The sequence below is a fragment of the Pyrgilauda ruficollis genome, unplaced genomic scaffold (genome assembly GCF_017590135.1).
Source record: "Pyrgilauda ruficollis isolate IOZ18807 unplaced genomic scaffold, ASM1759013v1 scaffold7, whole genome shotgun sequence".
Taxonomy (NCBI): domain Eukaryota; kingdom Metazoa; phylum Chordata; class Aves; order Passeriformes; family Passeridae; genus Pyrgilauda; species Pyrgilauda ruficollis.
This window is the reverse complement of record NW_024528821.1, coordinates 8628108-8653457: the sequence shown is the minus strand read 5'-3', so window position 1 is coordinate 8653457 and position 25350 is coordinate 8628108. Positions and strand designations below refer to the sequence as shown.

At 40.8% G+C, this 25350-nt stretch overlaps 1 protein-coding gene across 4 annotated transcripts in view; it reads left to right on the top strand.

Moving 5' to 3' along the window:
- The window catches only part of TENM1 (teneurin transmembrane protein 1), a 225769-nt gene that overhangs the window by 196031 nt on the left and 4388 nt on the right, over positions 1 to 25350 (top strand). For all 4 annotated transcript variants that reach the window (XM_041485140.1, XM_041485142.1, XM_041485143.1 and 1 more), the window contains 6 exons: positions 3724 to 4090; positions 5874 to 6384; positions 11482 to 11654; positions 13902 to 14137; positions 20147 to 20443; positions 24578 to 24965. In XM_041485140.1, the coding sequence (XP_041341074.1) occupies positions 3724 to 4090; positions 5874 to 6384; positions 11482 to 11654; positions 13902 to 14137; positions 20147 to 20443; positions 24578 to 24965 (1972 nt within the window). The remainder of the gene's footprint in view (positions 1 to 3723; positions 4091 to 5873; positions 6385 to 11481; positions 11655 to 13901; positions 14138 to 20146; positions 20444 to 24577; positions 24966 to 25350) is intronic.

Below are 25350 nucleotides of genomic sequence, written 5' to 3'. Positions count from 1 at the left end.
AAGCCACCTTAGTGCACTTTGTGTTTTCCAGAACACTTGACATGAAAAAATGTATTAGAAAGCCAGGCCAGTGGGTGTTAATTCTGCACCTCTCAAACCAGAGGTGGATTATTAGATATAGCTGGAGTCTTTATGTTAACAGTTCAATTCTCAGAAAAGCTGACATGTTAATACTTACATGTAAAAAGTGTCATTGCTCAAGGGTTCACTTGTTTTGTCAGTGATTGCTATTGCATATACTCAGTCTCCCGTGAACCAAACCAGAATTGTCACCTGAAAATTTCAGTCTGTGATGAATAAACAAACCCTGGCTGGTTGTTTATAATGGGATAATCAGCAATGCCATTTCTGGTCAGTGCTCAAAGAAAAGAAGCCCCATTGAATATAAGAAAAAATGCTTGGAATTGGCCCAATTTTGAGTTACAAAACACATATACATATATGGAAAAGGACTTTTTTACACAGGCTTGTGAAGTACTGGTTCAAATTTAAAGGTATATTAACAGATTTAATATTCTAACTCTAACTGAGGTTTTGTCTGGAAAAACTTTGTAGTAGGCACAGTATTATCAGATGAAAATCAAGGTGCTTCTCTGTAATATATTTATTGCCTTTGAATGAAGCACAACTGATGGTTTGGTCACAGAAGCTGCCAGAGGGCAGCTTGCTTTAACGAGAAGTAAACAACCAGTGACTTTTCAAGGTAACAGTGAACCTGAGGGTGCAGTTACACTTCAGCTTAAGCTGATTTAGGTGATTAGTTTTTTGCCAGCAAACTGTCCTGAACCTGCTCTCTGTAGGAAGACACAAACTGGCCTTGCTGCTGGGGACTGCCCTGGGAGAAGGGATGGAGTGGGACAGCAGCAGTCCCATCTTACACCACTTTAAGATGTCATGAAGGCTAATCCTGACAGAACAGTGCAGATTTCTGTAAATCTGTGAAATTCTTGTTCAGATTAGGAATGCCCAGTGATTTGTGTTATTTTGTATGTTTGATTTTAATTCAGCTATTTCACCTTTTTTTTCCCCCTCCAATTTCACCCGCATAAGCTTGCAGTCTGCAGCAGCTGGTTTTTATGCTGCAATCTCCAGACAGGTGTATGCTACCTTCAATATTTCAGATGAAATTTAACCATGGATACATCCGTGACTGCTTTAAACCGCAGAAGGGAAGCTGTAGGAATAACCTTCAGTTAGCTTTGCAGAGCAGAGAGCTGGGCAGCAGTTCTGGTCTAGTAACAAAAATCGTTTGGATGTTTCCAACTAAAATTTTATTTATTTTTACCTCACTGCAGTTAGTTTTACAGATGTGAGCAGTATGAAAGCAAATATGGTTGCAGTTAACAGCTGTTGAGCTTTAGGCACATTGCTTCAAGTGAAATGTGCAGCTGCATAAGAGTTTCTTCTATCTCAGTAAACCAAATCAGCCTCAAATAAACCAGAGAAAAAGTTTTCTAAGCCCAAACCAGTCCCTGTTTATCTACAGGACACCAGACATACCTTCACAGTGGGAAGAATTCACATTGTTTTCTGGGCAAAGGCAGTGTAGCTGATCCAAAAAAAGAAAACCTGCTATCAAAACATGGCAGGTGCTAGGCAAGGTCATTATGGTAAAATAGATGGTTTTGTCCCAGATTTTTAATTGTGAATAATCTAGTTGCAGATAATCAAAGATTGTTTTTACAGCAATGCCATCTGTGGAGGCTCTTAAAGTTGAAGGTATCTATTTGCCATTAAAACTAATCCATCTACTTTGGTAGAAAAATGAATTATTCTGCATTAAAAGGTGCATTGCAAATATGGTTTTTTCCAAGCTTCTTGGAGAAATCCATGTAGAGATTTTTCTGTTAAGTGAAGAGTTTTATTTGGTGTCCCAGTGAGCTCTCAGGTGATGCAAGAGCTAACAGTGGCGTGCAAACCAGCCTCAGAGCAGTGGGTGGAACCCAGGCTGTCACACGTGCACAGAAATTAGCACTTCTATGGGAGGAATCTGTTTCCAATTGCTTCACCACATTTAGCATCATTTGGAAGGACTCAACCACCTGGTTCAGAAGAAATCTTGAGCCCAACAGTATTAGTCTTAATGCCAGTTTTGATGCTGCCTGCTCAAAAGCCTGGGCACGAGGAGGAATGGGATTGCTCCGTGCACCTTTGCAATGGTGTGGTAGCCATGCAGGATGGACACAGCAGCTGCAGTGCCCTCACATCATTAAAACATCACTTACCAAGCCTGCAATAGTCCTGGAAACGAGATTACTCAGGAAATACTGCTGCTTGAGAAAGGGAGAGACTTGGCGTCCAGCCTGGCTGCCGAGCTGACCCCAGGCAAGCAGGTGGCGAGTGATGGCCACACACTCCACCATATGGTATTCCTCAGTGTTAGCATTGTGTTAGCATCAGCAGTCTGCATTCATAATGCTTTTAATTAGCACAGTGGAAAAATGAGCAAAAGCAGCATCAAAGTGAGAAAAAGTGAAATACTAAAGGCTTTTGTGACATATAAAGCAGTTACATTTTAGGCTGGTAATTATTGTCTTCTGATGATTGAAATATTTAGACCAGAAAAATTCCACTCAGATAAAAGCAGCCATCTCTTCATGAAGGATAACAAGTAAAGAAAGCATCCTGAGACAGACTTAAATATGATCTCTTGCAATCTCAGGGGCTCAGTTATTTCCTCACCTCTCCACAGACAACTTGGAGTCCAAATCCTCCACTGGCATGAGCTGGGAGGGGGACCAGGCTGCTCTGTTGTTGTTTCCCAGTTCAGCAATCCTGAAATGCCTTTCTCAGCAGGAGGAATTTGAAGCTCTGGCCAGCACGTGCTGTAATCAGCAGCCTTGTACTGGTTGCCTTTCAGGTTGACAGGAAGCCCCACTTTTAATGTGAAGCATGTTTAATTCCTCCAGATCACAATGCAAAAGGTATCAGATGAGTGAGGTCATTCTTCAGCTGTTTCCTCCAGCTTGGTTTGAAACTTCCTTTGGTCAGCATTCTCACCTGCACAGAGAAAGGCAAAAAGCTACCCTTAAGTATGATGAATTTACTTAATCCATGACTGAAATAATGAATTTACGAAGCAAAATCATTATAAATAATTAAGCTTGGCTGCATTATCATACAAAGTAAGATATATTGGTGTATTATTTTGTTACAAAGAATTAAGCTTGTATTTCTTGTGGTATATAAGTCTTATAAACATTTCTTGCTTAGTAAATAACAGTGGAAATGTATTCTACTCTTCTGGTATGTCATTTTCCTTTTGTGCTAACAGGCAATTAAAGTGTTACAACATTGACAGCCTCTCACTGTTCTCCACTCTGCCAGCACTGACTGCAACCTTGAAACAATAACATTCAGGCCTAAAAAAATTTTCTGGCTGATGTTGCATGACATGAAGTGTGTGTTTTTATTTGCATGACTGCATAGGTATAATAAAGTTCCCGCTTTAATGGACTTGTGCAAATACCTCTCAGAGGATGCTAAATTACTTTTCAAATCAAATTTTGTTCCACACAAGTGGGACCTGGAGTGGGACCTCAGAAAAGAGTATGCTTGTTGAAATTTGTTCCAAACCTAATTAAAGGTACTAGAGAAGCAGTGCTGAGAGAATCTGCCAGGCATCCTGATGATGTGATCAGAGATGGTTAAATCCAACTGCCGTACGGCCCTAATCATTCGTCTTCACTTTTTTTCCCTGCTTCCCCTTAATATTTTTTCCAGGTGCGGTTAGAGTGGCCGACAGACCTCACAGTGAACCCTCTGGACAATTCACTGTACGTCCTGGACAACAACATAGTGCTGCAGATCTCTGAGAGCAGACGTGTGCGGATTATTGCGGGGCGCCCCATTCACTGCCAGGTGCCCGGCATCGACCACTTCCTGGTGAGCAAGGTGGCCATCCATTCCACCCTGGAGTCCGCCAGGGCCATCGCCGTGTCCCACAGTGGCATCCTCTACATCGCGGAGACCGACGAACGGAAAATCAACCGCATCCAGCAGGTCACAACCAACGGGGAAATTTCTGTCATTGCTGGAGCCCCGTCAGACTGTGACTGCAAGATTGATCCTAATTGTGACTGTTTTTCAGGTAAGGAGATGATTTTTATTTCCTGTCTGTCATCTGTTGAGATTCTCTGATAAAGCTACAGATCAGCAAAGTAACAAGGGGAAGGAGAGACAAGCAGTGATTGGGTTTCCTTGGAAAGCCCAAAACCTTTTCAGCAGATCTTCACGAATTTAATCCATTGACTTCTGAGATGTGAGTCTTCCATTGCCACTGGAGGAACTTCAGGATGGTCCTAGCTTTTTTTCTTTTGATACAGTGATTACACATTGTTCAGAATTACTTCCAGGTCTGTCTTGCTGTGTCATTTGTCGAAGCTGCGTTTGCCCCTGCTGAAGATGATACCAAATTGTACCTAAATGCTACTGGAACAGGCAGCCCTGCTCAGCAAGAGGAGTTACCAAGGGTTTTCATATGAAATGCAAAATATCAGCTTATGCCTTCTCATCACTCATGTCATACTGCACCACCAGCAAAGTGGTGCAAACTTACACTGTGCAGAATCCCTTTTTCTTTGCATGGAGCCAGTTCCAGGCCTGCAGTGCACTGCTGGACATTCTCAGCAGCACAGCCACGCTCCCCTGCATCCACCAAAACGAAGTGTGGCTCTTTTATTTCATAAAAATATAGTGGGAAAAAAGGCAGCATTCCCATACAGAGGTGTGCAGTATGTTGCCAGCTTGTCTTCTCTAAGAACTGCCATGTTCAGCTCCATAATAATGTCATCATAATTCTTAAGCTTCTCATTTCAAATAAAAGGTTAATTACTGACAAGAAAACATTAAGTATGTCAAGAACAGGGAGGAAAAATGCAAATGGTCTTCCACAGAAGGTGGGTTACTGACCCAGCATTGTGATGATAATCAAAGGCTCCACTGCATTGCCAAGTGCTGCCAGCTTTAGTGGTGGCTGCAGGACACCAGTGAGGAACAGAATCCTGGACTGGATTCCTATTGAGGAAAACTAGTCTCAGTGCTGAAAAATGAAAAAAAAAACTGTGGCAAATATAATGATTGTGCCAGCCTGGTTTGGTGAAAGGTAGGGTCAGCTTGGCAGAAAGATCCACTGATTTTTCATTTCCAAGGAAGCATAGGGTGTGCTCAAACACTCCAGCAATTTCATGTCTCAGTCAGGAGAAGGAGAGCAATACACACAGTAATGTGGTTTTCCCTAAAAGTGAGGTTTAATATGCTTTCTTGCTGTTTACAGGAAATCCTGCTCATGTAAACTCATTTTGATAGACACATTACAGACCATGATAATGTAAAAATCCTTTTGAAACCTTAAATGACACAAATCAAGTAAATTGTCAAGAGATATTGAAAGGTATTGTTTCTCAAGGCACTTTTTGGCTACTGTTCTGATTTTGTTTTCCTGCAGTGCTGAGTTTTTAATAAGTATAAACTAATCTTTCTTTCAGTGTCATTTTAGCTGAATTACTGGGTTTTATTTTCTTTTTGTTTACAACACAATTCTACTTTAACACCATGCCAACAGACAGTAAGTAGGGAATGAAACTTCAGGTATTGTGGTCTTTTCGTTCATAATTCTGCATTAAAGCTTTCCTGAACTGCAGGGTTTGGGACTCAGCAAAAATGCTGTGATTTAGATAATTTATATTCCTGTTTGTCTTCACTGAGACTAATTTAGAATTGCACCAACCTTAGATAATAGGGATTTAATTAGTTGGAAGAGGATATTGTTTTATTGACCTGTAAATGATACTGCAGAGAAGTAGCGTGTCAGGCTTAGAGGATCAGCTTAACAAGGGCATTAGAGATTGCTAAAATTACCATTTCTCCTCCAGGTGATGGTGGATATGCCAAAGACGCAAAGCTGAAGGCACCTTCTTCCCTGGCAGTGTCTCCCGATGACACGCTCTACGTGGCAGACCTGGGCAACGTGCGCATCCGCGCCGTGAGCCGCAACAAGGCTCACCTCAGCGACTCCAACCTGTACGAGATCGCCTCGCCCGCCGACCAGGAGCTCTACCAGTTCACCATCAACGGCACCCACCTGCACACGCTCAACCTCATCACCAGGGACTACATCTACAACTTCTCCTACAGCGGCGACGGCGACGTGGGCACCATCACCAGCAGCAACGGGAACTCGGTGCACATCCGCAGGGACACGAGCGGGCTGCCCCTGTGGGTCGTGGTGCCGGGGGGCCAGGTCTACTGGCTCACCATAAGCAGCAATGGGGTTCTGAAAAGGGTCTATGCCCAAGGCTACAACCTGGCCCTGATGACATATCCTGGGAACACGGGGCTTTTAGCAACCAAGAGCGATGAAAACGGATGGACAACTGTGTATGAGTAAGTCCACGACATTAAATGCCTGGTGCAAGGAGCCCTATTTTATGAGGACTGGAACTTATCTATGAGCACTGAAACTTTTTTAGACAGTTCTAGCCATTTAAAAAGACACCCTGCTACTAACACTGTGTGAGACAGGACAAGCAGTGCTGTTGCACAAGCTTTTAAAATGAAGCACTGCCGTTCCTTAGGTGCCTAAACCTGTCATATGTAAAGTCTCTGTGCACAGTGCCTGTTAAGTGCAGCAGAGATTGCCTGAAATTACACTTCATTTGCACTTTCTTATTATGAATCTGTTTCTCTAAATGAAAATATGAGATTTTTTTTTTTTTTTGTAGCTTAAGTGGTACAGGCAAGTTGTGATATGAATCAGGAATTTGCAAAATTCCTGAAGAAGGCAAAAAGGGGAAAATTAGCATACTCATCTGAGAATGGGGTGTTGCAAAGGAAATTGAGACTCTCAGTGGAAGGAATATCCAAAGACAAGAGTGAGCTTGTCTCTACCAGCAGGGAAGGAAGATATATAATAATAGCAAAAGGATATGTAATAGCAATAGGCTGTATATAAGGGGAATAGGAAAGGCTTCATAAACAAGACCATTGATAGAACTTCTAAAAAGCAAGACAAGATAATTAAAGATGGAGTCAGGACATCCCAATCTGGTCCCAGAGAAAGAACAACCCAAGAGGAAGTTCATTTTTGATTTATAAAGAGGTGTCTTGTATCAGGATTTCTCCTTACTTGTAATTAATTGCCATAATCCCTGTTTGAGGATGCAGCAAGCGCTGGATGGAAATCGTGTTTCTAGTTCAGAGTCCTTAAGGAGAATAATAGTACCTATTTTCTGTGGAGCATAGGAGTTCATGTTCAAAAACTAAAATGAAAACCATCCAGGTGAGATTGGGACAAAAAACACATTGATAAGAAGTGAGTTACTGCCTGAGTCACCTGGAGAGGTAGTTGAGTCCCTGTCATTACAAGTTTTTAGAATTATAATTTCTTCAAATGAAAGTAGGATAAAAGCAGAGAAAATGCTGCCTAGTATGTGGGGGTTTTTATTCAACAGGATATTTCTTCATCCTGTTCTCTATTATTCTGCCAAAGACTAAATTAATAGGGTGGGCATAAGTATAAGCCATTAGAGAGGGCCTTTTTTACAATACCTGGGAAAACAAAACCATACAGGATCTTCCTGGTTCAGTTATCATTATCAAACATCTATTGATTGACATTTAAACTCTCTTGCAACAACACAAGCTTGCTAATGCCCTGGTGCTGTTCAAACACTGATCAGAGTCACCTTTTATAAACAGAACTGACTGTAAATGTATGTATGCTTCTTTTTAATAATTTCAGTGCTGAGAGTTGGCCCTTTATATCCCCACTTGATGATGATGTCAGTCCAGACCACGGACCAAGGACACTTTCAAAGAGCCTTTACAGTAACTCCAAGCCATGTCTATTAAAATGCTGAACGGCAGGCCTTGTAGCAGGGCCTTGATTGTTAGAGCATGGGAGAGCAGATTATTTTTAGTCATGTGCCTTTCAGTCCTGGTATTCTTACTCTCAATGTCCCACTGACATTGAGCATAAACCATTTCACACTATTGCTCTTGCTATACTATTGCTCATTCCTCTTTTTAAAGTACAGCTCAAGTTTTGAAAGATCTTTTAAAGGACTTCACCTGCTTGCAAGTGCCTCCTGCTTTATGTAGTATAGATATATTCATTAAGAAGTACCTGTGCCTTGGGAGGATTTATATGATGTTTATGATTAACACAAAGAAATTTTGCTAAATTAAACAGTTTTACATACTTTCCCAGCTTTAACTACAGGCTGGGTAACACTGTCCTCACCAATGCTTTGAGTTGTCCAGGCTTTGCATGACCACACACTCCTGCCAGCCTACATCAGTCAGGGAAAATTAACAGAATTACAACTTTAGCATTACAAAAACAGCAACAAAATTAAATAATGTCAATTAAATAAAATCATGTCATTAATATGTATATTTAATCCAATATATTGTCATTTTCATAGCACATTACAAATTCCTCAATGACTGAAACACATATTGTAACCTGATGTGCTCCAGTCTGAGAGACAGTGGGCTGTAATCACCTCTGTGCTGAATAGTTGTGCTTTCAGGAGATGCTGCTCACCTGCTACCATGAATAGGTCATGGGCTGTGAATAGGTGATGGCCTTGGTTATCTTTTGCCCAGATACTGTTTTCCAGGGAGGTCACATTCTGTACTGACAGCCAATTTCAGTTTGAAAATTAGAACTTTTTGAAGGGTTTACTTATATATATATGAATTGCTTGTGAGCACCATGAGAATGTAGCATTGGAAGTAAGGGTAACTTTCAAATTGCTTGAAATCATCTTTGGTGCTTAAGCTAGATTTGCATTCACATCCAAAAGTTCGACCCGTGGCACTGTCAAGCTGAAATAGGGATGAGTTTGTTTAACAGCACATATCACACATACTTGGGAATATGAGCAAAGATAATGACCTGTTCAGAACATCTACCTTTATGTCAGATTCACTCGCAGAGGGAAATTATTAAGAGGTAGAAAACCACCTACAAAAGTACTTGTCATCCATCTACTCTAATCTGATGGAATTGAAGTGCTGAAAGAGCTCTTGCATACAATTATAGCTAATGTACAATTTTAAGTCATCTAGATTTCTTTTAATATTGTGTCATTAAAGCTGTAAAAGAGGAGGGGAAGCACTGGTCCTCTATTAAATCAAGGACAAGAAAACATCTGCAAAAAACAACTCTCTCAGAAAAAAAATTAATTAGACTGCTTTCCCTTTGAAATGATATAACTCTTAACTGTGCTACACATAGAAATGCAAATGGATTGTGAAGCAATATCCCCATGTGTGCATTTCAAATACTGGTGAGCACTTCCTCATGTGAGTACTGAAATCAATGCAATTATTTGCATGATTAAATGGTCACTGACATGATTAACAGTGGCATAACTGAGCCCCAAATTAACATTAAGAAATATGTCATGATTCCACCCCTATTAGTATGGGTAGGACATTGCAGGAGCTGAGTCCCAGTGTGCTGCTATTCATCATGTGGAAGGTGACAGAACCTGTCCTCAGAGGGCTGAGTTTCTTGGAGCAGTCTGGAAGGAAAAAAAGAACCCTTTAGATGATCATGCTGTGGAATCAATACTGAGACACTCTTCTGCGTGTCCTCCTTGAAGCCAGTGGGGCCATCTACACGAGTGAGAGGCTCTGGTGTGTGCTCGGGTCTCATTACGAGTTAGCACCTTCCTGGCCAGCCAGCCAGGAGCAGTTTATCCCATTTTCAGCCAGACAGGGAGTTTTGTATTTCAGCAGCAGCACTATCAGCAGCCAAACTGGATCCTTAGTGAAGATGGATCCCGTGTCTTGAACACAAGTACATTGTAATGAACCAGCTGTATTTGCACCTTAAAAATGCAGTTTGGGGGGATTTTCTGTGGTACAGTAGCAAATCCAAATAACCTACCAGGCTGTCACACCTGTTTGATCAAGCAGTAAATGAAATATAACTGCCTGATGTTCGTGGAGTTTTCTAATGATGAAAAGTAGTGATCTGAGTCAATTTTAGTCGCTGCCTGTGGCACCCAGTCAACTTGCATGGAACTGGCAGAAGGGGAGAATGTAAATAAGTCACACAGTATATATAAGGGCAGTGAGAGGTGAAAAGGAGAGAGATTATTTTTAATTTAACATTTGATTAATTTTAACTTATTTGTCAAAAAAACACAAGATGGTTAGTAGTTCATTCTCTAGTGTTTGTTTGAAAAGAATAGCAGCTCTATTTTTCTTTTTTTATATTGGAGGGAAGACAAAAAAATCCTGATATTTTTTCACCAATACTTCTTGTGACATATAGATTTTGTCTGACTAATTAGGGGCAGATAAAGATCCTAGAGAAATTATGCCAATACCTGAAAGGGAAGAACAAAGCCAGATCATCTGCTGATGTGAATGGGAAGAGCTTCATTGGCGACAGTGCAGTTCCACCAGCTGATATATCAGTTTGGTCTGTGAAAGGAGACAACTAATAAAACATGAAAACTTAATTATGCTTTCATACCTGCACAATAAGTTTCTGTTTTATGAAGATGAGTTGGTTTTGCTCATGCAAATACTCTGCAATATCAGTGAGTTGTCTTAGGTGAATAAAAACATGTCAGCATCAATAAGATTTTTAAGATGTGAGGCATTATTATGAAACAATACCAAGCACCAAGCAATGCTTGGTGCTGGTTTCTGTGTGAACCATCAGAAAGAAGAATTATGTTGATAGAACTGAAAAGACCTGTTAGAAATGCTGCTCCAGAGCTCTGGAATTAATTATTGACTTTTTGGTAACATGGCCTGATTCACAATCAAGTACCTTGAGCTACAAGAATTTCTTTAGCACTGATGAAGTTTAGGTGAACTGAAATGTAGTGCTCTAGATTCTAGGTGAGAAGCTCCTGCTGATTTAAGTAGACCCATGGGAAACAAAACACAAGAGCAAAACCCATGTAGGCAACTTATTTCCTGCAGATTTCAATCTAATTTTATCACTGTTGTTATGCTTTAGGTCCCCTTTTTGCATTCACCACTCATATTATGTGCTTCACACATCTGTGAAAAAAGGCAGCTTTTAAGTGTTGCAGAAGGTAAGAACTGGTTTTATTTAATCTTATGGGTACAAAAATGCCGTTTTAGGGGTGAGTTGGATGCCTGACCACCGAGTGACCTCCAGTGGCCTTGTTCCTGCATCACAGCCCACTAGAGGAAGCCCCAGCCAGCCGTGAGCAGCACAGAAACCTCTGGCACAGGCTGGGTGATGTAGGTAGCATCTCATAGTATTCCCAGTTGTATTTGAACCAGCACCACTGAAAAAGACTCCAAGCAGGAATTCAGACTAGGTGCTGAATGCATTGTGAGTGACTAAATGGACCAATTCTTACCTTTTTACTTACTGCAGTGTTGACAATGCTTCCTACCTCTCACTATTTTTTCTGCTTTTAGGAGTATCTACACGACAACAGGGGTGTATCTTCATGGCTCTTTAATATCATTTTGCAGGTATGACTCTGATGGCCACCTGACCAATGCAACCTTCCCAACAGGGGAAGTCAGCAGCTTCCACAGTGATGTTGAAAAACTGACACGAGTGGAACTTGATACTTCAAACAGGGAGAATGTGATCACAGCCACAAACTTCTCAGCTACCTCTACAATATATACTTTAAAACAAGGTAATAAAAGCATTTCTGTTATTTCTTCCCTAATCACTAAACATTACTGCATTGACTGTCGGCCAGAAAAAAACCCCAAAAAACATTAGAATTAGTTCATTTGTTTCTTCCTTGCTTCAGCATCAACAGCTATAATTCTGCTGGGCTACCAGTTAGAAACAAGCCACAAGAGAATTCTTCTCCTGGAAGAACTCCATGGATAAAACCTAATTACTGAAATCTCTGATGTCTCCCGGCTTTACATGCTTCTTTCTGCTTCAGTATTTGGAGGACTTGAACTAACCTGTAACACACTGAGCTTTGTCATTCTAAACAATACTTCCCAGAAGAATGACAGGTTCCACTGACATTTTTAGCACTGAAATGCCTTCTTTGGCCAGTACTGTGTATTCTTTTTGGTAGTTCTGTGACCTGGTGTCAGCACTTGTAGGAAGGGGGAGAATGTGGCCCACCTCTGCTCATGGCTACCTCGGGGATTAGATTTTGACTCAACCCCTGTAGACACCACAGTATTTCCCTGGTAATATCATACGTCTCAAAATAAAAAACTGCTTTCTGCCTAATTGGAAGTGCCCCAGTGTCCTCCTGCAGATTTTGGGGATTTATCACCAGAGTTCTGGGTTTACATAGTTTAATCATTCTGGGGTCTTTTGTCCTTGTTGGGTATTTTGTTGTCAATGGATTGCTCAGGCTTTGAGAGAACAGGTGCTGGGAAATAGCTCTCTGATGTCTTTCCAGGTCTGCTATAGAAAAGCTTTGTAACTGAGCTCATCACAGAACTTTTCTTTCTCTCAAGTTTTCATCTATAAGAAAAAACTAGAAAGAACTCACTTCACAAGATACCCACTCATTCCTCTTTACTATTGCATGGTGGAGACAGCACTGCATAAATAGAAATAATTATATTGTTCTGTCACCTGTTAAGCTTTGTCCAAGTGACTCCATCTGCTCTCTGCACCGTCTGCTGCCTGATCTGTCTGTCCTTAAATCTGAAACTCTTCAAAGTTGCTAAATTACCAAAGTCTGTCTCAGCAAAGTGCTTGCACACAACTGTGCCAGAAATTAACAGCTCTAGTTATTATTGTATGTGTGTCATAAATTCGTATAATTTACATGTTTACATATCCCTGAAAAACTAGCACAAAGCACCTTGTGAACAGCCAACAGGTGTGGTATCCTTACATCCAATTATCTTTACTTTCTGGCATACCCTACTGTTTTCCTTGTATTCACATCTCAAGAGCTGGACCAGTTACTTCCATGTGGACTGGCTTAAAAAAAGGATGCTGTGGATACTCCCTAGCTGGAGTGAGTTCAGTCTCACTGTAAGGGTGAGACTTTTGTTTTGTATGTTAGCACTAAACTCAGGCTCGTGTTGGAGTTCCCCCTGCAGCTGAGGTGCAGGAACATCCATATCCCAGCCTGAGCAGATGCCAACGTGGCACAGCTCTGCCTGCAGAGGAGGAATTACACTGCCCAGGCAAGGGAGAGGAGCTCCAGTGTCTGTTGCCTTCATATACTCTCAGTGGAGACCTGCTCTGGATCCTCCAGACACTTCTGGTAGTTTTGGGGAGGAGAGGGAGGCTGTGCTGGGTCACCCCAGCTCCCCTAACATCCCTCTGTGGCACAGTCCTGAGCCTCTGGAGCTGCTCACTGTGCCACCACTGCTGATCCATTAATTTTTCTGGCCACAGTCACTTCCCAGTTCTGTTGGACCAAGCTTCAGCCTTGTGGCTGTCATCCCTGTGCCTCAGCCCAGAGTCCTGCTGCTAATGGGGAAGAGGACAAACCTTTTGTACAGTAACACAAGGAAAAGGGACAGAATGGGAGACTGGCTGTCATCCTAGATATTTGGAAACCAGCTTTCTTGTTTGAACTCAGATACTCTTGCAGTTGTTCAAGCAGTGCATTTTCCTGTTGGGATCTGCAACATGCTAAGATCATCACAATATCGGTGGTCAGTACTCAGCTTATGGTTGTACATACTTTTAAGCTGAAAGCAAAAATTCTTTATTCCTGATGCAGGAAACCTTCACAATGGAAATCATAAGGCCAAATGTAATAAAAAGCTCTTAAGACTTGGGAAGGCCGGAGGTTACAGTTTGCAAAACTCACTCTGTGGTAGGGGTTCAGCTGTCTGTAACCTCCCTGGGTTACAAACTGAGCCCTGTTGTGCCTAAAATTTGGTTTATAAATCTGGAGATCTGCACTTCTCTCTGTTCCCTGATTTTTGTTGGTTTTTGACAGATAACACACAGAACATCTACCGGATCAGCCCGGATGGGTCCCTGAGAGTCACCTTTGCCAGCGGAATGGAAATCACGCTGAACACGGAACCTCACATTCTAGCAGGGGTTGTCAGCCCCACGCTGGGGAAGTGCAATATCTCCCTTCCTGGAGAGCATAACTCAAATCTCATTGAATGGAGGCAAAGGAGGGAGCAGACCAAAGGCAATATCTCCACATTTGAGAGAAGGCTAAGGGTAAGGCTTCCTCTTGTGTAAGTGCAGTGTTCCCTTTGAAAGCCATTGAACTAAAATAATGTTGAAATGTTATACTTCATAAGAATGAAAATGTTGTATCAGTGGTGGGCCCCAGCCATGAATTTCAAAACCAAACTACTCCAACAGTCTCAGGGATGTTTGATCTCTGTTTGATTTTGATTGTAAGATTTGACCTCAAGACATAATTAGTTCTTCTCTTCCCATCCTTCTTCAACTAAGAACTTAATTATGGCTTTGGAAGAAGCTGTGAGCAAAGGACAGTGCATAGTTACTCTGGCACAGCAGCAAAGTTGGAGCCACATTTTGCATCTCTCAGATCTATCAACCCTTTTTCTTCTGGGGGAGCTGAGGGGTGCCAGCTGCTGCCCAGGGCAGAGGCTCTTGCAGCACACACTTTGGGTGTCTTTCCTTGGACTCAGAGTGCTGTGGAGCTTCCCTGTGTATTCATTCTGTCCTCTGTCACATGCTCTGTGACCCCCAACTCCCTCTGGCTGGGTTACACCACAGCTCCAAGAAAGACTTGCTTTAACATTGCATTGTTGGTTTATTTTTACCTGTGAGTACAATGACAGATGGTCAACATTTAGCATTTAATTACATAACACCATGGCTCAAAGAGATTGCTACTTTGCTAAACAGGTTTTTTATTAAATCAGTTCTGGTTTTCACATGAATACCACTTAAAATGCCTGTACCCATAGTACAACTGGAAATTTTGGCCTTAAAAATATTGTGTTATTGACTACAACCTTTCTGGATAGGAATTATGTCTGAAGGTATACCTGTTAGCTCTGAAAATATAGAAATGGTTATTAAAATACCTGGATTGTCAAAACCACCAAAATCAAAACCATCTCATTTTGATTATGAGATACTATAGATTTTTTGTAAGTGTACCATCTGTTTGCTTTTCAACTGCTCAATCAAAAATGCAAGGCTTGGAAGATCCGGCCAGACTGGGCACTGTATGTAAAGCACCTGTTTGAAAGGACATTGTTCAGATTTGACAGTCACAGTTACTTTTTAGGCTCTTGCAAGCAGGCAAAAGCTTCTTTTAGTTCTTCTTGCCCACCTCCTGCCTCCTTCCTCCCTAAATTAGTGTGAGGCCTCGTAGCCCTGTCAGGGGAAGTAGCTGAACTTAGCACTGTGACAAACATGTTAAGATGGCAGGATCCAAACTGTGGCTTCCTTGGCTCATGTTGCCTATTCAGCTGGATGCTTTCTGTGTGACTTTGTGCTTAAATAACAGTATGGCACGTATTTCTACAAGAATCTTATATAATAAGATGGTTAACAGAAAGGATATAGTCAGTCATCTATTCGGCTTACATTGCCAGCGACTAGTTGTTCATCACAATTCTGTTGATTACAGCTACTTCATCTTGCAGAGTTTCACCATTGTGCAGTTTGTATTTTCTGTTGTTGAAATTCACTGCAGTTTCTTCTGAATTTTCACTTGTTTCTGTGTGATCTTTAACACTGCCTGACAAAAAAAAAAAAAAAAAAAGGAAATGCACAAATTGGTCAGGATTAAATGCATTCTGGCTGGAGGCAGAAGATGTTCATTGAAATGTTGCAACACTGAAGGTATCCAGAGGTCAACTGATTGACCTGCCTTTGGAATAGGCTGTTGGTGGACAAAACCACTCATGTATTCCTCCTCCTCTCCCTTCACTTCCATCCAGAGACAGGATGGAAGGTGAAAGACAAGCATAAGAATAATTCTGGTATGCTGATGTCTTTTTGTCCTTTTAAAAGTATGCACTAGCAACACAGCTCTTGAGCATTGCATTCTTATTTCTGTAAGCTGTGTCTTTTTATACCTACCCAAGATCAAGAGGACTTAGGAATTGTCCCTGCCTGCTCAGAAGGACAAGCCAGCTGCCTGTAGTGCAGTCCTGACTGTACTGACTCCCTTGGCTGTACTGAGCTCTGGGACTGTTGTTCTGAGAGCTGTCAGGGCAAGGCTGGGGGGAACCTGGTGGGATAGCACAGATTCCTCTAAAAGGAGGATTTTAGAGTAGAAAGGAGGAGAAATGTTAGAATCATAGAATCATTTATATTTGAAAATACCTGTAAGATCGTCAAGGCCAATTGTATTCTGCACAAAGGAGACACCATGTAAATAGGCACAAGAGAAAGGCACAGATGGACTGCTGAGACTGCTAAGACTATGAAGAAGGACTTTGGAGAATAGCAGAAATATCTGGATCCTGGAGTTTATCTTTAGCACTGAGACACCTGCATGGTTTGCTGGTGGAATGGAGAGTCAGTGGAGATGGAAGGAGCTGGAACAGTAGACCAAAGGAATCTACCTAGAGACAGCTCTCTTTTCTTGGTGATTATAGGAAATGCAGCACAGCAGGAACAAAAGTACCATCCAGTAGTGTGTTTGAAACAGTATACCAAATAATGAAATGGATTTAGGCCTTGCTGTGGACAGATCCTTGAGTACTGCTGGGAAAAAAAAATAGTATCATTGAAAGTCATTATGCTAGATGAGATTCTGGACAGACCTTCTGAAAACTTTTAGTGAGTTATATTTTTAAAATAAACTATTTAAGCACTTAATATGCCATGCCTGGCACAATAGGAAGTGTGTTAGAAAGCTTGCAATGTAGGGCAGAAAGAGCTATACTGAACTTTGAAAATACATGTAAAGAAAAGCTCTGGGGACTGGAGCAGTTCTCAATGGAAATGAACAGACTTGCAGGAGCCCTCAGTTAAAGAAAAAAAAAAAAAAACAGCACAATGGAAGAGTTTTCTAAGAGAGAAAAAAAATAGCATAGAAATGAGGTATAAAGATGTTACTTAGAAATCAGTCCTGATACCATCAGTGAAACAAACGGCTTTGACTGCTAAAAGGTATAAATTAGAAGGCAGGTAGCTGGGGATGAGATAAAGGATGACCTACTTGAAGAGAAGAAAGAGAATAAAGCTTTTCCTTATCTGCCTGGTCCTAACTTTTTTAATTCTAATGGCAATTAGCAACCATCTTGAAAGCATGTGACACTATCAGTGTTATTTCCAGTTTTGGAAAGAGGCCGCTGTTAGCATGTTCTGAATAATGCTGGAAAAATTGGGTTTTAAAAGGCTGGATTTCTGCATGGTGTGAATTCCCTGCTCTGGACATAGGACAGAAGTTAACTGAAATGCTGGAACAGTCATCTAACTTTATCTCAGGGTCTAAGTCAATGTGGGAAACAGAAATTAACCACAGGTTTCCTTTAAGTGAAGAACTGCTTGCCCCAGCACTTCCTGAACATATATAAAACAGTCTGTGGGCATGTATGCATTTTATATTAATAATAAATCTATGTACAATCAGGCATTTTAACATCAATCTTAATCTAGCAAGACTTCTTTTTTATCAATTGAACTGCTATTTTAATTGACTTCTAAAAATGAAGCAAAGACTGCTGTTAAATCTGATGAGCATGATGCATAGTAATACCCTGTTTAGAATGCAGCTCTGCTCCCTCCTGACTTTTGCAGAACTTGAGGAACGTGGCATTGGATGCAGTCCAGGTTTTATAACTGAATGCCTACAAAATTGAAAATTGAATGCTTGGCCAGTCTTAATTTTTTCTTTTTTTTTTTTCTTTTTTTTTCTTTTTTTTTTTTTTTAATAACAACAACAAAAGTAACTCACTGGCCTCAGTTCAAAAATCCTGCAGACACAGGTTTTGACAGCCATGTTCATTATTGCACTTAGCAAATGATCTCCCTTTATTTACCAATCTTACAGCAAATTCTGAAGATGGGACCAAGTCCTCTGCCAGGGTGTATGAGTTTGCATTGGCTCAAATGAAAACACAGACAAGGAAGGAATGCAATTATCTCATCTGACTTACATATCAGGCAGGGTGGAAATTAAATCAAAAGAAGTGCATGTTTATGTGACAGTTACACTGCAAAATTTCTAGCTAAAAAGCTAATGGAAGTAGAGTCAACAAAAGTTTAAAAATATAGAATAAATATAGAAAAAATATAAAATAGATATTTTTTTATGTGCTTCTAACATTATTGAAGTCAGCTGAATTTTCTCCCTATTTTCACTAGCTGGTATTCCAACCTGACATTGCTTTCAGAAGCCAGTTTTCCCTGGCTCATAGCAGAACACAAGTTCCAGCCACTCCCAGGGGGCTCCTTGCTATGGTTTATGTATCTGGAAGGAGTCATCTCATGAAGCCACTGGGATTTGAAATCAGCTTGTCAATAGCTACATTGAGATGAGTCCTCCTACCCATTTATGATCCTGTCTTGCTTTGAGAAGGGTATTAAACTTCACTTTAATAGAAGAAAGTAAACAAATGAGACATAAAATGTGCAATATAAGGGAAGTATTTTAACCTTATTTTAACTCTCTGAGTTTTCAATTACTGTTGCTTTCCACTTCACTGCTAATTCTGCCTCTGTTTGGTTTTCATTCTTATTTTTTGTATAGTCTCTGAAATTCAGATTGAAAGCAATTTGTTTTCAAGGCTCTTCTTTCTCCCAACTGCATTCTACAACGATATTAATAGCAATAAGAACATTAAACATGTACATGGAACATAAATGAATAGGACATAGGGTATACCTCCTGCTTCCTTTTCAGTTATTTTGCCACCAAGAAGATTTTTTTCAGAAATTTTAAGAAGTTTGCTAAAAATATATATTATATTAAACTTAAACCATTAGTCTGTATACAAGCAAATGTAGTTGAACTGAGCATCACATATTACTTGGGCTCCTTAACTATCATTAGAGCATAAATTGTCATAGTTACAGCAGTCTACAGGGGTATATAGGTATTTTACAGCTATTGTAAATGAACACTATTAAAGTTAGACGTGTGTGTATATAAAACTCCAGAAATGGTAGTTGAAGAAAGAACACCTGCTTCTTCTAGATTCTCAGATTATTTTGTATCTAAAACCAGAAAGAGGAACGAAAAAGAAATGTTCATTCTAATCACATCTTGAATTATTAACCAGGATTTATTAACCATTTAGTCCATGGCTGTGCCTCCAGGTCTCAGAGAGGAGCAAGCACTGAGCCCTGCTCTGTGCTGACACCTGCACAGGCACTGTCTGTGCTCTAAGGAAGTCATTCATGGGAACAGAGTGATAAAATGTGGTAGATTAATGCAACAAGCACATTGAGCATTGATCTGAAAAAGACATGTCAATGAACAATATTTTATGGTTCCTTGAATTATATATCTGATTTAAATGGTGTTTAATAGAGACTTCCCAGTGACTGAATGATCTAAAGATGCCATCCTGTAAAGTTGATGATAGCACTGGATAAATGCATTTTGTCTTCATGAATCCGACTGGGTTCTGAACTTGATTTCAAATTGAGCACGGGGCTGTGTTCCACCTGTCAGACACAGCAAGTTGCTGGTCCCAGATGTGGTGAGAGTAGCAGCAAGGATATGGCAGTACCAGGCACGGCTGCTGCTGGCTCCCAGGAGTCTGGGAGTGAGGTGGTTTTGTGAGGAAGCATGAGGACACTGGTGAGCAGGGGCTGCAGGAGTGCCAGCACAGCTCTGCCCTTGGCAGCACCAGGATGTGACCTGGGCTGTGAGGGCTGTCCCAGAGCAGCAGCTGACCTGTCAGTGTTAACAGAGCTCAAGAGAGGATGTGAGACAGTAGATCTTTCTCAGTTTGTGGATTTAACTACACATCTTTGTCTGTAATCAAGAATTTAATCCACAGATGAGAAGAAAGAGGAGAAATTCAGGAAAAGGTGAGAGCAGAGGTGAGGATCTATCGCATGGAAACATCCTGTAATGCCAAATATAATAACACTGAATGCAAGGAACCATTTTTTTCAGTCCGTCTGTTTCTATCTGAATCTTTTCTTTTTTCTTATCTTCAGTAAGGCCCAAATCACAAAGTTAAACCATTGCTCACTTTGATTAGGGCTGACACAGACATGTCTGTGTTGGCTGTTCTTGGGATGCCTTGTGTTCTTACCATACTGTACCTCTGTGTTTAGACCCACAACAGAAACCTGCTCTCCATTGACTTTGACCACGTAACCAGAACAGGGAAGATTTACGATGATCATCGGAAATTCACTCTTCGAATCATGTATGACCAGACAGGACGCCCCATTTTATGGTCCCCCATCAGCAAGTACAATGAGGTCAACATCACTTATTCACACTCTGGATTGGTCACCTATATCCAAAGAGGAACCTGGACTGAGAAAATGGAGTATGATGCAAGTGGGAACATCGTCTCCAGAACATGGGCAGATGGTAAAATATGGAGTTACACATATCTAGAAAAGGTAAATTATTTTAAAAGTGGGGTTTGTGCCAAGGCAAAAAAAAAAAATTGTTTATTTTATTTATTTACTACATTGTATTTATTTACTTTATTTATTTATTATATTATATTTTGAACTATGTGTTCTGTCTCTTGTAAGTGTTGTCTCTTGTAAGAGTATTTAAGACTTTTAAAACAGAAAATGCATAGAATTACATAACTACATAAAAATGTCTCTGGATATGCTCAGACCTACATGTCACCTGCTCAAACCTGACACAGTTTAGTTCTGAAGAAAGTTATGAGCACCTCAGGTTTGTTTAATTGGTAGGTCAAAACAACTTTCCAGTCTGAGTCCAAGTTCAAGTGAACAAAGGACACCCTGACTGCTGAAAATCATGTTGCTACTCTGGATAACAGTCAGAAAGATAACAGTCCTGAAGGAGAACTTTTTTCTCCCCACAAACAGTTCTTTCAAGCCAAAATTAGGAACCCATGAACACAAGCTTACCTCTTCAATGCTGTATTCTAAACAAGGGATTGATCCTGTGTAGAGAAAGCTTACTGCAGTATTTATGGGGGTCATTTTCAGGGGAAATACTGATATGAAATGCGTTATTGCTCTGTTTTTATGGTGACTTCACATCTAAATTCCCTGAATATTGTAAGTTCCATGTATGTCTAGAGGCAATGGTCACAAAATGTGGAGATAAATATTGTACAAACCAAGGAGGACCATCTTCATCTGTAGTAACATTTTGTTTGGTCTTGTCTTTCAAAACCAGAAAGCCAGTCTGTATTTTTAAAGCTTTCAGAACTCAGTGTGAACTCATATTCAAAGTTTTTTAAATAGCAACATCTTGGACTATCCCTGACACCCTGAGTTAGCAGAACATTTTCTCTGAACCTGTAAACCACAGGAAAAGGCTATGGAGGGTGTGGGGCAGAAGAGGTAACATTGATCGGAGGAAATCCACACAGGAAATCCAGTGACTTTGAAGTTACTTGTATATTAAAGAGTTCCAAATGTGTACTTCTAAGATAAACTGTGCTGTACTTATTTTGAATGTATTTAAGATCCTCAAAAAACTTAAAGCTAACCCAGTGGAAAAAATTATCAAGACTGGAAAATGCATAGAAATGTGATTCCTCCTTGTCTGCATGCAGTGTGGTTCTTGCATGTGTTAACAAGACTGGCAAACCCCAGGAGCTTCAGAAGTTTGTTTCAGATAAATTTGTCAGGGCTTTTTTGTCTGTATGCTCTTTAGCAAATTACAAGTAAACAGGCATTTTCTACAGCTTTCAAATATTTGGGCAATGTGCCTTTTGGAGGAATCTCTTATTTTTTTCTTTGGACCTAACGGACTATAATTTTGGAAAGACATGTGCTTCTTATCTTTCCAAACCACTTTGTTTGTTCTTAGTTTATGATGAGCTTATAAATAAAGTCATATAACTTAACACTGTTATTCTAGAATTCTACACAAAACCAAATCCTGGTCTTGTAGAAGCAGGTGGCAAAAGCTTACTGGTTCAGGTAGCAGCTTGGATAATACTGTAACTTGTCATTAAAATTATGGAAAGTCATTCACACTGTGGACAATAATCTCCCAGCTATTTAATGTACTTCCGTGACTGTTGTTTCTTGTGCCAAAGAAAGATTAATTCCCTGTCAAAATTAGACACTGAAATATAACTTTGTGGCTGCATTAAAGTCAATAACTCATTGTGTTAATTACGTAATGATTGCTAAAGGTTTCCTGAAGCCTTATAAGACCCAATAATTCCTTTCATGAAAAAAAAAATCAATTATATAGGTCGCTTCCAATTCATAGTTATTTAATTCTTCATTTTCATCACTAGATGAGTTAATTGTGCATCTTCAAAAATCTCTGCCCCTTACAAAATTAGCTCAAATAAATACGATTTTAAAAAGCACTACTACATTAGCATTGTAAATAATTCTTAGTGATGAGATTCAGTTCCTCTTGTTTGGTCACTTTAATTAGTTAAAACTTATAAAATCTTCTGAATACTAGAAACTCGCTTTCAAAATCTGGCAGACAAAACAGATGAGTGTCTGTGTGTGTCTGTTGGACAGAAATGACATCTAGTGGTGATGCTCAGCATTTGTCTATTCCCAGCAGAGCTCCCAGTAATTGGCCACTGGCTGTTTGTCTTGATACACCATACGGCATCAATCATTATGTGGTTGACCAGACTCTGGTTGCTTTAATAAAATGACAGATTTTTGGATGTTTTATGAGCTACCCTCATAAAATCCTTTAAAACAATTAGAACCCAATTTGTGCAGAGTTGAAAAATCTATTGTAATGTTATTAGGATGAATTGAGAATTAATTTTTTTTTCTCTTTATGGTATCCTCTAATAGGCTTGAGAGGATACTCAGTCTCCAGCCCTTGTACTGTCTATCTTTTTATTATCCTGGACAATAGTGAAAAAGCCAAAGCACTTTTACAAAGTGCTGTAAAAATGGTACACAAGGGCACTAAAGTTATATTGGGGATGTTTCTGATATTGTTATTCATACTCTGTCAATGGCAGACAGCTTAAAAACAGGCACAGGAGCAGTATATAGAGAGAGGCGTCACGGCAGTGCTAGGAGAGAGTTCAGCCAGTGCTTTACTGCAGACTGGAGACTCTTGACTGAAGGTGGAAACAAAATGAACACGGTACATGTTGGAAATGGTTGGTGGAGCAGCAGTAAAGTGATCAGAAAATGCTCAGTGTGAGCTGTGTCGTCACCAGTTGGCAGAGGGTGACCTGGAGTGCCATATGTTGGTGCTCTCTGGCTGCTGTACAGGTGACAGATGTCTTTTGCCAAGGGCAGGAAGAGACACCTTGGACAGGCAGGGGGCTGGGATGCAGAGAGGAATGGCCAAGGCTGAGCCTGTCTCTGGCCCTTTGAATGGGCAGTTGGTTTATTTGTCAGAGAAAAGTGGCTCGGGGCCAGTGTTACTTAACACACTACAGGGCTGATCTTAAGGTGTTTTCTTCCCAGAGAAGATTTTTGAGCTTAGAGGGCAAAATATCCTACTTTTCTCATTTCTTTTCCCAATACTCTGTGACAAAGAAGTCACAATGTTCTGTGTAAGACTTTGTTTTGTATGATGTCTCAGTCCTGCGGAAGCCTGACAAATTTGCTTATGTGCCTGGTAGGTTTGAGCTGTGGGCTAAGAGCTGGGCAGTTTTGGTGCTCCAGCACAACTCAGACAAGGCAAGGAATGTGCAGTGCTCTGGTCCAGCCAAGCCACTTGCTAGAGCTGGGGGAAGGTGACAGGGTTCCCCATATGTTTTCCTTCTGTGTTTTCAATATCTTTATTTCAACAGTGACTGTTCACCAGCCGGCTTGTGCTCTGTGACACTATGACTTTCCATAGTGGGTGAGAAGGTGTACAGAACCCAAACTTTAATCATCAATAGAAAAAGTCTGCTGTGCTTTCGCATTCATCTGCCATATAAGCAAACCAGATTTCATTAGTCAGCCACAATTAACCAACACAGGGCAAATACCAAGTACCTGTACAGAAATTATGTTCTTTGTGAACATTAAAAATAAGCAATAGAAGTAGTCACACCAAAGAATCTGCAGAGTATTTTCATCCATTCATAGGCATGGACATATTATGAACTCTGGGGCCATGTGTATTTAGAAGATATACAGGAAAAGGGCTAGGTCTGTGCTGGAGATAAGCAGAACACCAATAAAAGCTAAACATCTTGTACATGCACAAAATTTCCCCTTTCCAACTCCTCTAGACACATCTGCTGGTGCAGATGCTTTGCCTGTGCATGAGGAAGAGGTTCCCTCTGTTTTTGCTTCCTGAGAGGATGCCCTAAATATTTCAAATCAACATAGCACATCAGCATGAGGCTGAAATGCTACTGAGCCACATCTGCCTTCCAGTTTGGAGGCCCTTACCTCTAGACTTACTATGATTCTCCTCCTGTTTTGTACCACCTTGGTGGCCAGCTCTCCTGGAGCTGAATGCTTCACCTGGAATTGTACAAACAGTAAGAGCAAACCACAAGAGTGAGTGGTTGTTTCAGCATTTCCATAACCTGCAGGCGCTCACTAGCTGGATCCCCATGTGCTTGATCCGCCCCTGACCGTGCCGTTGCTGTTTGGTTGCAGTCCGTGATGCTCCTGCTGCACAGCCAGCGGCGCTACATCTTCGAGTACGACCAGTCGGAGTCGCTGCAGTCGGTGACGATGCCCAGCATGGTGCGCCACGCCCTGCAGACCATGCTGTCCGTGGGCTACTACCGCAACATCTACACCCCTCCGGACAGCGGCGCCGCCTTCATCCAGGACCTCGCCCGGGACGGGCGGCTGCTGCAGACCCTGTACCCCGGCACGGGCCGCAGGGTGCTCTACAAGTACACCAAGCAGTCCCGGCTCTCCGAGATCCTGTATGACACCACGCAAGTCACGTTCACCTACGAGGAATCTTCTGGGGTTATTAAAACGATACATTTAATGCACGATGGGTTCATCTGTACCATCAGATACAGGCAAACAGGTTTGTCTAGCTGTGACTACTTTGCTAAAGTTTTTGGTTCCTTAAAATGTGACACATTCCTCATTTGCAACACCCTGATCTTGCACTTACCTGGCATGAAATTCCATTATTTTTATGTCTGCAGGTTCTTATATTTTATGTTTTGCTAGAAAAATATGTGTGTATATCTCTGTGCCTGTGTCCATAGGTGAATATAGCTGTCCCACTTGAAATACAGTTTTCTTTTTATTGCTTGGTATGGAATAGCTCTTAGAATGTTTTGTTGGTTTTATTCCTCTGTGTGGATATTTGCTAAATACTAAATCAAGTTTGTTTATTGTTTATATTTTCAAGTTTCCCTGTTTACACCATAATATAACATAAATTCAAAAGGACTGCTTACATG